Source organism: Megalops cyprinoides, chromosome 7, assembly GCF_013368585.1.
Source record: "Megalops cyprinoides isolate fMegCyp1 chromosome 7, fMegCyp1.pri, whole genome shotgun sequence".
NCBI classification, from domain to species: Eukaryota; Metazoa; Chordata; class Actinopteri; order Elopiformes; family Megalopidae; genus Megalops; species Megalops cyprinoides.
The window spans coordinates 25,399,371-25,414,320 of NC_050589.1; the positions used below are offsets into that span (position 1 = coordinate 25,399,371).

Below are 14,950 nucleotides of genomic sequence, written 5' to 3' on the forward strand. Positions count from 1 at the left end.
GATCAAGCCCTCTTGTGTGGAACATTAATATTCTACAGGCTTCATGAGATCAGCATCATTTAACGAAGCAATTAGCGTATGACATCATATTGTTCTCCTGTTTGTGTTTGCTTCGCACAGGAGGAGAAAAGCAATTAGCGTACTGAAAACTGAAAAAAAGAAATGTCAGACAGTCATTTGTGTCGATAAAAAGGGTGATAAAGCTCATTTGCACAGGGCATTTTCCTGAGCCTTTCCCTTGAAGACTAATTCACACAGTCCTCATATCTGGAGCTCTTCCTGTCTACAGTGAAACACGACCCCTTTGGCTGGAACAGCAAAAAATGTGAGCCATGTTCACAGAATGTTCAGTTGCACATATGAGCACAAACAAATCCACATGGTTAGTCTGTACGTGCAGGACATTATTTGATCTGCCTTTGTAGTTTTCTCATGTGACTGACTGGAGTTATGCATGCAAAGCATATTCCTACTAGGTAAGAATCTCACTGGTGTGTGATCAGTCCTCACTTACTCACACAAGTATAAGTTTGTGGGAGCTGACACTCTCAAACATTTTACTTATGAATGAATGTGTGACAGCGGCGATCAAGAGAAGCTCAGGAGAAGTCTTTCTTCCTCTCCCATACCTCTGTCACCAACGGGAAGGCAAGGATGGAGCGACAGAGGGGATATTCATGAGAAAACCCGGATATGGGGACCTGATGTCTATTGTATAATAAATGCTTTGTTGTAGTATTTCACCAAGGTCTAGTGAGATGTATTTTTCTTCTTATCCTGAGGAGGCAGCCAATAAGACCACTAGTAGATGACATGGCATTAATCTCTGCTTTAGGACCTTCTTGGATCACTGTGTTTGAAATTCCCCTATGATGAGTGATACATTGAAGGATTGGACCTCCATCAGTTTTATTTAGGATAGCTTTGAAAAGTGCCTAAAATTGTACTAGGACCTTGTTATGACGACTTTCCAGTGGGATGTAAAACACTTTGTGTGCAGGTTTGTCTGTTTATTCTACATTTATGTCACCTTTAGTCGACCCGGTAGGATGGATGACAATGCTCTCTCTTTAAAAATAACAACCTGGCAAGAGGCACAGGAGAACAAGCAGCATGGAACATAAAGTACATCCAGACGTGCAGAGTGGTTACTCTGGATCTGCTGAAGGGTGAGGTCTACAACAAGGTTAAATCTGTAGTTCTTGCTGCCGCCAGATTGCCGTACTCCCTCTACCCCGCTTCCTCTGATCTACATTCATTCTGACAAGCTGAGAATTTCGCTTTGCAAAGCTGAAAAATCAAAACACAGTTCTACAGGCCCCGACATGCTTGGTGGAGAAAATAAGCCATGAGCTGAAGTTATTTGACTCAAAATGTCTCAATGTCAAAAGCGCTTGCGCTTTTTTCTTTCAGAAAAACTTAAAACCAGTCACAGACGATGGAAAATTGTCATTTTAAGGTCAACCAGTCACATATACAGAGAAAATGGCAACTGTAAGGTATCCACTGGTTAATCTGCTCAGAGAAAAATCCCTGGCTTCCTCTTTGGGCTTGTCTACAGGTAGAAGCAAGAGGTTCTGTTGAATATTTTATCCTTTGAGAATGTGGCGAGGATCCAGATTCAGGTGTCTGCAACATTGATGATGGTGCAGAGAGAGGAGAGGGAAGGAAAAACACACAAACAACCTGGAGTCGAAGTTGAAGTTGAGAAGAAGACGTTTCCATGGCAACCCTTTCTAATAAATCCCTGACCGAGAATGCTTTGTCTCTGGTGCTCTGCAACTCCTTGGAGATTTTCTCCTGTTATTAATTCCTCCCTCTAAACCCGTATCTTCATTACCGCTCTTGTGGGTCTTAAAATCCATACTTATGTGGGTCTGTCCCTGGAGCAGTGAGCAAGGGGACCGGATCTAACAACAAAACCAAGCTGTCCAAATTTGAGACAAAAGCCTTGGTGTAATTGGTGCTTCTCTCGCACAAAGAGTTTTGCATCTCACTATTGGATGAAAGAATTGCATTTATATTGCACTTTTCATCGCATTAGGGGATTTTAAAGAAGTTTACATGTGGGGGGGGGGGGGGGGGCAGTGTATAGACCTTAACCGCCACCTGTGGGTAGCATTTTTCCTTTTTTCGGAATCAGCAATTGGATATGTTATGCTTGCCTTACCGCGAAAACTACTGTACTTATGCAGGAGTACACTCAGATGTCACCCCCACTGTTTTTCACACTGCAAATTGGCCAGCGCACTGCTGTGAGCTAAGACCAATTGGAGAATGGGCACTGCTTGACACACATCATACAAGCAACCTGCAAGCACCTAATGAGTCACAGGGTGCCTGTGTACAGCAAGATGAGCAACTCTTACCAACACACTCTACCCCTATCCCTCGTGGGGATAAAGCCAATCTCTTCCACCACTGTGGGCTACTCATCATCATTGACTGATGACATGGGACCAAAGCTGGGCTGTAGAGCTTAGTATGTCCTCATTGTGGATGCCTTAACCACTGAGCCACTTGGGAGCTTGACAGCACCCACCTTGATGACAAACAGTAGGCATTTTGCTGACAGCAATCACCAGACTCATGAGGCCTAAGAAATCCATACCATCCACAAATCTCACATTCAAAGCCAAGGAACAAGTATACAGGCTGAATCCAGGCCTAGGTTTTTAGGGATTTTTTGTTTGATAATGATAGTCTAAAGAGAGATGTGTTTTCTTTCTGTTTTTCTCAGAGGAGTCCATTTTGTCAGCTTATTCTCCTTAGCCTGAGGGAACTTGCCTGGGTTGAGGAAGGTCGAGCGTGTGGATATGTTGATCTCCTGTAGGTGCTCCAGTGTCTCTGTGTGGAACAGGCGAATGGATGAGCCCTCAGAAAACGCCATCCATACTCCGCCCCCTGCACGCACCATGTGAGCCACACTCACCATGGGATCCTGGTGTGCCTCAAAACTCTGCCAAAGGGAAGGAGAGAGAAGGACTTTTGCTTTCTTTAAATATTAAAAGATCTGTCTTTCACAATTATCATACATTTATCTACAATACCAGTCAAAAGTTTGGACACACCTGAAGAAGATAATGAGAAACATCCATTCAAAGACATTTTGATCTAAAGACTTATGCTTAAAGTCTTTAAGTTTGTTTCTTAGGGCAAATATGAATAGTGAAGTTGATGCCTATGAATACATTTCTTTCAAAAAAAATTTAATTTCAAAAAATATTTTTTGTCTACTTTGAAGAATATAAAATATGAGATAGCTTTGGTTTGCTTAACACATTATTTGGTCACTATTTGCATAATGCCATTTGTGTTAATTTATTGTTTTGATTTCTTAACAATGATTGTAAAATGTGTAAAAAAAAAAGTAAAAATAAAGAAAAACCCTATGAGTATGCGTGTCCAAACTTTTGACTGGTACTGTATGGACATATATTTGTATGCATGTATCTCTTTTATATTGCACCACATAGTTAGTAAATATTTACTTAACTAGTTACATTTCATATAGGCTGCTTTGGCAATGCTGTACTGGTTTGTCTTGCCAATAAAGCATCAAAATCTAGAATCTGCTGCAGTAGAGGTCAACGTCATATAACTTATCACAATGCAACAATGAAATGTGCCCCCACTGTCATTTTACTATTAAACAAATACGAATGTAAGGACTTTTTTATTATCACATTTTTATTCCTATTACACACCTTGTGAGAGTATGACACATTAGAGGAGCCAACCATTTTTTCTTTGCATTAATATAATAATTATTTTCTCACCTAAATCTATAACATTCATTAAATAATCTTTGAATACTCATAATTGCCTTTGTGTGAAATATAATGGTCACTCTTGATGAGTCCAATAAAAAATATGCAATTATTCTAAGGTTTAACATGGCCAACCACTGAATTACAGCCAAGGCAATCCATCACTTTCAAATTAATATCAATTAAGTATGACTGTCTTTCTGGGATAAAATCACAAAAGGCTGGCGGATATTAAGCATCAATCTGGGAATCCTGGGTGGTAATTAACGCAAGAACAGAGAATAGCACATGATGCTCAAAGAGCAGGACAGAGTGTGCTGCAGGATGTATAAGAGTGACTACTGAAGGTAGACTGTTGAAAGATTATGCCTTAGGTTTGCTGTGGCAACACTACTCCAGTTGCACGTGATTACTTGGTGGCAGCAGTGTGATGTAACAATATGGAGCAGGGCTTGTAATCTAAAGGTTTCCACTTCATTTCCTAGGTGGGCCACTGTATGCTTGGGCAAGGGCTTCAACCCAAACTCCCTCAGTAAATATAAAGCTGTATTAATGGGAAACCTGTAAAAACTGTAAGCAATTGTAACGTAAATTCCAATGTAAATAATTCTGGGTAAGACATTAATGTAAGAAGCACTGCATTAAGTAGCTAATGTAAGGTAATGACTAATGAAAGACTTATTTGGTCATCCAGTCGACCTGTACAAAAGGCTTAACTATTTCCAGGATGAGGCAGTTTTCCAGGAGCTCCAGTTGCTCAACCAGTGCTACATGAGTCCTCTTTAATGAAGCCCCCTACATAAACTCAGACTGCTAATAAGTAATAGTCATCATCTTCACAGGATCTTGGTGGTCCCTTATGGACTTCAAGGCTCTGAGGGGCCTGGAGAAACAGGCCCACCCATTAACAGACAGCAGGCAACATAGTGCCCAGCCAGGGCTTGTTCTAACACATCCACTCATTATCTCTGAGAGATGCGTTGTGTAAGGTTTGTGAGCTCACTCCAACTAGACGTCGTCCTCTGCAGCAGCCTGTGCTCAGGAGGGCACCGCCATAACCCTGTCAGAATTTCGTGCTCGGGCCAGGGGAGAGGTTGTGTGGTCCAAGACCCTCTTGCAGAAGAGTCCTTTGGATTTCAAACGGGATTGCTGTAATTAGCAGAGCTGAGCTCTTCCTTAATAACAGCTATGATCTAATGCCCAGGAAGATTACACACTTTTTTGACGTTTTCCAGAGGAGGAGGATAGAGGAGGCATTCTTAATGAGGGACTAGGGTACTGGAGAAAGGCGCCAGTCGTGCCCACACACGCCATGGGTCAGCAAGAGTGAGAGTGGCTTGCAGGCAGGTCAGGAGGCTGACGCTCACCTTCCTCCTCATTCACAATCGCCAGGATTGATTAGCTAAAGCGGGGCAAGCAGTGAGTCAGACCCCTGCAACATACTGCCACGGCATGCTCCTCCTCCACCTTCGCCTACGAGGGACCTGCCTTTCTGTCAGAGTGCACAGAGAAGAATCAACATCTTTGTTTTTCATTCTTTCTTTTTAAATTGAATTCTCCTCAACAACAAATCTTACGCTTCTACGGCAGATGCTTTGTCAGATCAGGACTGTGAACCAGCAGCATCAGGAGGGTGGCATCATTGAGCATACAAGCACTCCAAACAGACTGATTCTAAGCCATTATTTTACTTCAGAACAACACTACACAACTGACTTCAAATGCAAAGTTCTGCACAGGGGAAAATCAATTCAAGGAAAGACAACTTTATGGGTAAGATTAGAATTAGAGTATGTACAATAGGACTACGACCTGGCTGTAAATATTTGTAGGTGACCCAAGTCTCACTGAATACAGACATTGTGCCAAACAGCATACAGAGATACAGTATATAGCAAAAGGTAAAAATGAAATGTGGTTATATTGATATTATGCAATGGCTTTGATAGAACACATTTAGAGTACTACATCCATTTCAGAGCTACACACTGTAAGGATGACAAAGAAGCTGTCAAAAAGTAGAAATGCAATGAGACTAGATGTGAGTATCAAATACAGTTTTAACTTAAGACACTTAAGTATCAGCAACTGGAGAAAGGTCTTAAAGGAATTAAAAAAGTAGACTACAGAAGCTGAGTTTCAAAGTGAGTTCTGTCTGTACAAGGAGAGGGCACAGATTAAAATTAAGGAAAGGTAAATTTCATACTGATGCTAGGATTTATTTTTCTTTTTTCATAAACAACCAGGGCTCACAATGGAAGCAGATACTCTAAAAGTGTTCAGGATCAGGTACTAGATGTACTTTAGACTAGAGGAAGAATGACAAACTTAGATGGGCTGAAAAGCCTCTTCTTGTAAAAAACAAAAAACACAGCTTTCAGAGGGGAGGAACCAGAGGGGTGGCTCAGCCGTCAACAGTGATCAGAGATCCGCAGATGACGGCCCCGGCTCGGCTTTGAAGAGGAAGATTAGACACCTCGTGTGCACAGACCCACAGCTCAAGATGTTGTGTCATAATTCAGCACACAAAGGGGGGGGGGGGGGGGGGGGGGGGGGCATGCGTCTTTGTATCTCTGAGTAGAGGGAGTAGAAAGAAAACGCAGAGACAAAATCAGAACCAGGAGGCTGGACTTTGTGTGATTTGCGACGTGTTTACTTGTGTTCACGGCTCTGTATTTACACTGCGGCGCGCAGGGGCCCACCGCTTAGCATGCAGAGTCGATAGCAGGCAGCTCAGACTGATGTTCATCGATTGAGGTCAGAGCTCCATGCTCAGCACTCAGTCCCCAGCAACAGAGCATACAGCCGCCTCCCTGCTGTGAACCCGGATTCCCCCAAAAGCACATGCCCTCCTCCACTCCACACAGGGGCACTGACACCTCTGCCCCTTTAACCCCATTCTGAGCAAGAACAAGCATTGAAAAATGGAAAAACGTGCACCTTCTCTTTCTCACAACTTTGCCCGAATACAACTTTTCACCTTTTGCTCCCACGGTAGCGATTCCAAGAAAAACAAATGCATGAGGGTTGCCAGAGAACAGTGACCCCCATTATGACACAGGGCTGTGCCACTTAATTTCAGTACAGTATGTTCACGAAGAGAGAAAGTACTTCCATGCACGTAGCAGTTCCCACTTTAATGTCTCTTTATTTAGTAATGTAGAAGACTTGTTTCTGTGTGATAGCTCTGCTTGTGATAATGGCAGGATCTGAGGCAGTCTGTATTCCATCAGAGTGGCTGGGAAGGAGATAAATCTTCCTGTTCGCTTTACCTCTCTTTCTGGAACAGAGGGTTGTGCATGCGTTGCTGACAGCATTGCTGATGTATTTGCTGATTGCATTTCAGTCTTCAGCACCATCATCAAGCGCTGAGATCAATCAGTGGAATGGACTAGGTGCAAAATGGCGTAGTGCGTAACACTACGCCATCTCCCAACTTTTCGCCACAATCACACAAATCAAGGCGATCCCATGAGATGTTGAGGGTTTTCGATTACCGCATGAAAGCAACAGAGTAACTGTGGCATCCACAGGCTGCGGGTCGATGCTCATATGTTAGGGGACAGAAAGGTCTCATTATACAACCAGGGAGTTAGAGCAGAGGATTATAGGCTCTTGAGAAGCTCAAGAGAACGAAATGAGACCTTAGCCTTTGCTGTGAACCTGAGGAGAATCACTGGGACTCCTCTGTTGGCTGCATTCAGGCTGGCTCTGCGTTTAATGGCCCGTAATGAAAAGAAACACAAATTTAGCGCTCCGCAGATTCGAGGTGATAGAAAAATCAAAAGAGAAAATCATTTGCATTATTGATCTTACAACACCAATCGATCCTGTCAGTCGGCATTTGCCCACTGAGAGACCTAAGCGTGGGCCTAGACAGCCTCCTCTTTTCTTCACAGCTAATTCTGGTCTATTTCGTTGAGCTGAGTTCCTCTCAGCAGCGTGGCATCTTGGTGGCAGTGCCTACCTGCGTGGCAAGGCTGCAGCCCTCAATCACGGTGACCCGGTTGGCACAGCTTGCCCAGACAGAATCTTCCAGTGCCAGCAGGGTTTGAATGGGCTGCGAACCTACGCCCACCCGCCGGCATGAATCCGGGTCCCAGAGTTCCTCTAAAACACACAGAGAAAGCGGTGGCATTTCAGAGAGCGAGATTTCCAAATTAGGTTTAAAAGGCAGTGCTGGCAGTCATACAAATAATTACCAGAATGTGCCTCTTACACATTAATTATCATTTAAAATGGAATTTTAATTGCAACTTAAAAACACTAATAATCTTAAGCTTTCTGGGGAAAAAATAAGTCAATATGGCTTTAAAAATGAACCCAGTGGAAAATGTTGGGGTAGGCACACATCCCCTCAAAGTACAGTATGCCCAACCAAAAAAATTTCCCTGGGTTCCACTTTCTCATAGCACAGCCCACATGACTTTTCAATCAGATGACTATTTCTATCCTCATTTGTTTGGCCTTAACTACTCTCCACCTGTGACACAACAAACCAGGTACAATCCTACTGAGGTGATAACAAGACACTTGTTATCATGTGGTTCCTTAAGTGTAATTTATATACATACACATATTTGTATCTCCCTGAAAATGAAGCTGACCCTTCTCTTTGGGTTCTAATTAGGGCATGCACACTGCGGCCACCATGTAAGGCCCTCTGAGACAGGCTGCATAAACTTTTCCTGTGCTGCGTGTTAATGAATCAACATCAGAGAGCGAGGTGCAGCGAGCCCTTAATTAACATTTGGAGTTGTTTACTTCTGCTTTTGGTAACATTAATAGCATCACAATGCCCTGTGTGATTTCCCTGTGTTCATTTAAATTTCATCGTTCTTTCCTGTTTCGTGCTCTTAAAACTTCCTCTGAGCCACTCCACAGAGCTGTTTTACAAACACCCTGCTGGGGTGAAGCAGGCAGCAGGCAGCGGGCAGCGAGTAGGGGGGGGCGGGTGTGCTGGGGGGGGGTGTTGGATATTATAGTTGGACACAATAAGCATTCATAAGAAATCATAAAACAGTAACTGTGCAGCACTGTCACATAACATTAACTAATGGGAAATAATAACTTTCTAGGATGATTTCAAGGTTGATATAAGCTTGAAGCTTGAAGCAAGGTTGATGATTTCAAGGTTGATAGAATGATTTCAAGGTAGAGCAGAAGGTGCTGCATTTGTATTTCGAATATAATATATTATTTTGGAGTTTCATTCTGAATTATTTCTTTGCCGTCAGGCATCATATTCAATTCATCTCAATTACGGTAATTCATTCTAACTTGCATTCCATTTCGCTGTTCCCATCATTACTATTTATATTCTTTTAGGATCAACACAGTTTCATGCATACAGAATGAATAGTCTATTTTTCTCCTTTATTTTTTGCATCAGACTTACTCATACTGGTCAAAAACTATCTTGAACATGAATGGTTAACAAAAAGCGAACTGACTGTCTTGTTCCCTCATCCCCTTAGGAGCTTTTTTTTAAACAACATGAAAAAAGTAATATTTAAACTGCAAGGCAAACACACATAATAAATGATCCCTTCTGCTCCAGTGGAAACACACTTGCTGAGAAAGGGAATTGCTTCACTGACACAGCGATACAAGAGGTAATCTAGGCACAGTGATGAAACCATTGTTGGGCAATCTCACTGTAACTCTGGGAGACTATTGACTCAGTTATAAGCCCCGAGCCATACCTCATGCCTGACTGAAGAGAGCAGAGAAGTGAGAAATGACATCATTCCTCCTCTATCATGTCTACAGATGGTAAAGAACAGCTCTGTCCATTTAAGGCAAATTACATTGTGCTCCAAATGCGATCCAGGTGCAGCCATGTTGTCTGATACTTAAAGATTTTCAGTACCATATCAGAATCTCGGGACAGGAAGTTGAAATGTCAGCATGGGATGCTGAAACCGATTTCTGTTTGGACACACCCACTTATGCTAATTTTGGTTTTGCAGGATTGTGGTTTTATAATATAATACTGATGCCTATTATTAATACAGTGCTGTCAGCAATGTGGCATAGTAGTAAGGAGGAGGGCTCTTAACCGAAGGGTTGCTGTTCGTTTCCCTGCTGGAACACTGCTGTTTTACTTTTGGGCAAGGTACTTAACCCAGACTTGCCCCAGTAAATATCCAATTGCGTAAATGTATAATGTGTAAAAACTGTAACCTATGTAAGTCGCCCTGGATAAGAGCATCTGCTAAATGACAAAAATGTAAATGTAAATGCAAAAGCAATGTAACAGCAATAATGATAAATTGCAATTGTATCATATGATATACTGTATGTCCAATGGTCTTTTAAAGCACTTTGCTCCCGAGGATCATCAGCTCTCCTCTAATGAATCCAAGTTTTATTATGTTGTTTCCTTTTCAGATTATAATGAGTTATTTTGCTTTCTTTATTAAACAAGTATTATAGAAGTTCTTTCACTTGTGTCATGACATGGTTTTCAGCATGAATGCATCACACAAGCTCGGCAAAATTCAGAACAAGGGAAAAAAAGATGGCCTTGGTTGTTTATGTACAAGACATAAATGAAAAATTCACCTCTGTAGCAGACACCCAGGGGAGCTGAAAAGGCTTTCAATTTAACATTTTACACATTTTTGTATTATCACTTTGTACTTCTGGATTTCTACTGGAGTCTTAAGTTCATAACCTTGCATCAAGGCACCAGGAATTCAAAATCACCTTCAGGTGCCAAAGCAATAACCAATGCATTGCATATTCACTGCTGTTCAAGAAGTTCATTACTGGAGTAATTCATGAAGGAGAAAATTCATTTATTAATTATAAGGCCATATAAGGCCAGGGTGTTGGAGACATAACACACATTGATGGCCTTGCTTACACGATGCCTAAAACTGGCCTGTGGTCAAATATATGTCCAAGTGAAATACTGTGGAAAAAAAAAATGTAAAACATTCATTGATTAATTTCCTTTAACATTTTTCCATTTTACAGACATACAGTTCTTATCAAGGACAATTTACAAAGTTAGAGTGAAAAACTTGCATGAACAATGGTATAAGACACAACAGACCAGATTTGAATACCTGTCAATTTATAACACAGTCTGTGATAACTAATGCTACCATAAATACTAACGTGCAACAATTAAGCAATATAATAGAGTGACAGAAAGACTAGGAAGTATAGGAGAGGTCCGAGTTACAGCTGAGTAGGGGAGCCAAGATGGAATCTGGCGAGGTGGGTACTAAGTCTGCAACATTTGTTCATTCGTTTGGTAACTGCTGTTCTTTCTACATGTCATGGGACCGTGGCTGGGGTCTCACCTCCACCCTTTCTGCTGTACACCATCACTGTTCCATCCCTCAGGCCGACAAACAGGAAGTTGGCAGAATGTTTCAGGCAGAGAACTGGACACCCCTCAGGATTACGGAAGGTCAACAGGCACTGAGCAGCAGTGTCCACACTGCCATAGACGAGGATGCTGGGAAATTAAGTACAACAAAAGGACATGAGAGCCATAAAATCTAAGTTCATGCATCAAAATGCACAGGTGACAAAACCAGTTGTCTTCAAAGACCAATTTATTAAATGAGCTTGTAAAAAGCTGTGTAGGAGGCATGCCTATGCATTCAGCCATTTTATTTAGCTGAAGCCCTCCTTATTTGTCCTTTCTTATTATATTACACCTGAAGAAATACACTCAGAAAAAGTAGAAAGTGATCTGTACATCTGAATTGCAGATGGAATGGGCCATCTTTCAGCAGTGGAATGGAACCTGGACAAGAGTGGCATAAACTTTCCCTCGATAACAAGGAGCAAGAATCTGAAATATTGGTGTGTGAGCCAAGGTAAAGTGCACTTGATCTATCAAGGCCGACAGGATGCAATATTAGCTTTGATTGTGTTTCACACAGATTTCGAGAGTCACATTCTCCTTGCCTGTGGACTCTGAGGCCTGCCTATGAATTGTAAATGGGTTTTGTGTGAGCTGAATTCGGGAAACAGCACAGCAGTATCAATGTTTGTTCCAAAACACTCATTAGTTTCCTTACATGAATGTTGCAGTTAAATTGATTTTAACAACGTTATTCAGAGTCTGATGACAATAACAGGACAGAAGAGGCACATCTATTGCTATGTTTTTTAATGGACCACCCTTTGGAGATTGAGGCAAGAGGGCAGGGTGAGGGGGACTTCTATTACTATCACTATCACTCTTCAAATGATATTGTGAAATGTTTTCCTGTCTCACCTGCCATCCTGCAGACCGGCGCAGATGGTGTTGCCAACCCGTGTAGAGCTCTCCCTTGCGCCACCCTCAACCTCTTCTGGGAGGCTGGGCTCCGACACATACTCCAGACACAGCACTGGCGCCCCCACCTGGAAGGACTTGACAGGGCGGGGCGTGGGTCTGTTCAGAGAGAATATGTCCACCTGACCTTGGGTGGAGTCTCCCCCACTGGCCACCTGCACAGAGGAAGTCAAAGGTTACAGGGGTCACTGGGCAGAAGATGCCCCCCAGCAAAGGCGGGCTGCAAGACATGCAATTTCTGTTGCTGTATCTATTTGCCATTCATGCTGTGCTCTTTGCAGGGATGCCCTGATGAAATTTTAAACACCACAGAAAACTTCTGTGTCTATATTTGTTTCTCTCTCTTCTTAGATATTAATCCTGTCAGCAATTTAAGGTTTCAGGGTAAAGTAAAATATCCAGTATTCCTTCTTATACCAAATCCCTCCTTCCCAAACTTTAAATATCTCTCAAATTAATAGGAGACAAGCTGTAAGAGATTGAACGTATCATCTCTAACTTCAAACATTTTTTGAATACTCTGAGACCTTTTCATCAGAGAAGAAAGAGATATAAAAAAAACTTAAAAATGCTCGCTGTCATTTTTACAGTTTAATTTTTTGAAGTTATCATTAAGTTATGATTTATGTAAGGCTTGAGTCATAGATTGAGAAGAGAGTCAATGCCAGTACAATGGATCAACATGGAGATACCAGCTTCAGCAATACCAGCATGCACTGCCACCCTCCACTGGAGCTACAATACAGCCATGCAGTGGAACAAGGATAAGGACACATGAGGACAAAAGTGTAAGTTTAATAATTAGATCTGAATAATTGATTGTGATTGCATATTAATCACCACTGTCTCAAAGAGACATTTTTCCAATATTTCCTAGTGAGTCTCATTCACGTATTATTTATTTACCTGGCAGACACACAGGTCCTCAGAAGTTAACGTACAGCAAGCATTTGAAAAAAAAAACCCAGTCCGGAATACAAACAGCAAAGTAGCATTAGAATAGCACTGCGCTCCATTATATAACTTGGTGAGTCATTATAAACTGGCTTATCTGGAGCAAAAAAAACAGTGTGCCCTCAAGTGACCCCTTAACAAACAGAAGTTGAATCTAACACCAATGGGAGAGCAGGAGGCCATGTCCCCGGGGTAGCCGTGTCGGAGCACAGCACTGACCCAGCCCCGTGCAGCATGTGTCTCTCAGCGCACTGAGCGCACTTCTCTAAGCTCTGCGAGCACAGGGCAGAGCTCAGCGCTAGTGCTACCAAGAGAATGTAAGTAAGTATGAGGGATTGGGTTCTTCAGCGCCACGCATTAAGCAGAGTTGTCCTTTGTGTACACAGCTTATCCCTGCCGACTTACAAACAATAATAATGAAACACTTTAATTTTGTGAAGCTCTGGTTTATGCCAGTTGAAGCTGAACCCTGAAACACAGCACGGATATTTTATCCCATTTATCAGAAATTATAGGCGGGTGGAGTTAGGTAATGTAACGTAAGTACAGTACAGACATAATGCATACAGCTTATGAAGCTAACATTTTACATATTACTCCTTTACACAGCCCAACACAGGAAATACCTTTCTCGACGGTACACTAACTGTGCCCCACCTGGACACCTTTGCAGGTTGGGAACTCTAATGACTACGGCACTCTGCTTCCACTTTCTATTATTGTGGTTTTCAATCAGCTTGCTGAACCAGGTCCGTTTGGGTCCCTTGGCACCACGGAATGAGGGAAAGGACACACAGGCATGATGTGCTGGGAGAAGGTGGCAACAGACCCAGTCAGACAGAATGAGCTAATCTTCTTGCTCACTCCCCTAAAAATATCGAAGCACCAACAGCCTCATCTAACCCCCCCCCTCCCCACTACCACCACCACCACCACCACCTCCCCAGACACATATATACACATACACACTCATTCTCTCTGACCCAATTCTTCAACAAGCTCAGCTGAATTGCATTCCCCAGACAAAGCTCAGCAGGCAGGGCCACACCATGATAACTCATTTGGAGGAGTTGATATTGGTGCTGGGGTTGTTTCCCATCACACCCAGGGTACTGCTTGTCTTAGAGGACGGCAGCAAGATCTTCCCCCAGAGTAAATGCACTGTCACTTTTCATAAAGCTGAACCTGGGCCCAGAGTAGATCGCATGGGAGAATCTGTAGGGTATCAACAGAACCAACAGCACATTGTTCATAAAGACACCTTGATAGAGTTTGTTTTGGGATTTTTTTTACCCTTTCACTTAAATGCAGTATTTCTGCTGAATTCCAGAGTATAAAGAACTGGGAGGAGAGGAAGTGCAAATGGATTCATTTGGATTGATTAAAGAGCAGTGTTCTTGCTATTGCAATGCAGACATGTGCGATTTCACAGGCTGATCACAGTCAAACACCAACTGCATTTGAGGGGGTTCGTTATACGAATAGGCACAGAAGGGTTTGTTGTTTTTTATGTTTCTTTTTTTTTTTTGCATCATCATTCAGATTGAATGAACATGCCAGTCTCTGGTCTGTGGTACATTTGGCTGCGTGTGAAAAGCACCCAATATTGTGGATGATACTCCTTTGTAAATTATGAAAAAAGACATCTATTTTGTGTGAGCAGGCAGGGGAACAAATAAAGATAAGGTAAAGAGGTATTTCACTTTATACAGAGGACACGGAAATTTCTGGGGGTACATTCTGGGCAGCACTCAGATATATTGCAGTTTTATGGTAGGTCAGTGTCAGTGATACACGCGGTATTGCAGTACCAGATTATTTGGAAGAGTTGAAAAAGGTTAGGGTGACATAAATTTAATCCACCCAGATATCCCTTTCTTCTTAATCCCAAGCACATCTTTTAAATCCTGTTGAAAACTAA

At 42.2% G+C, this 14,950-nt stretch overlaps 1 protein-coding gene across 4 annotated transcripts in view; it reads right to left on the reverse strand.

Moving 5' to 3' along the window:
• Window positions 1–14,950, reverse strand: part of arhgef10lb (Rho guanine nucleotide exchange factor (GEF) 10-like b) — a 91,414-nt gene that overhangs the window by 3,753 nt on the left and 72,711 nt on the right. For all 4 annotated transcript variants that reach the window (XM_036532780.1, XM_036532779.1, XM_036532778.1 and 1 more), the window contains 4 exons: window positions 12,016–12,230; window positions 11,087–11,244; window positions 7,738–7,880; window positions 2,788–2,959 (listed from right to left, as the gene is read on the reverse strand). In XM_036532780.1, the coding sequence (XP_036388673.1) occupies window positions 2,788–2,959; window positions 7,738–7,880; window positions 11,087–11,244; window positions 12,016–12,230 (688 nt within the window). The remainder of the gene's footprint in view (window positions 1–2,787; window positions 2,960–7,737; window positions 7,881–11,086; window positions 11,245–12,015; window positions 12,231–14,950) is intronic.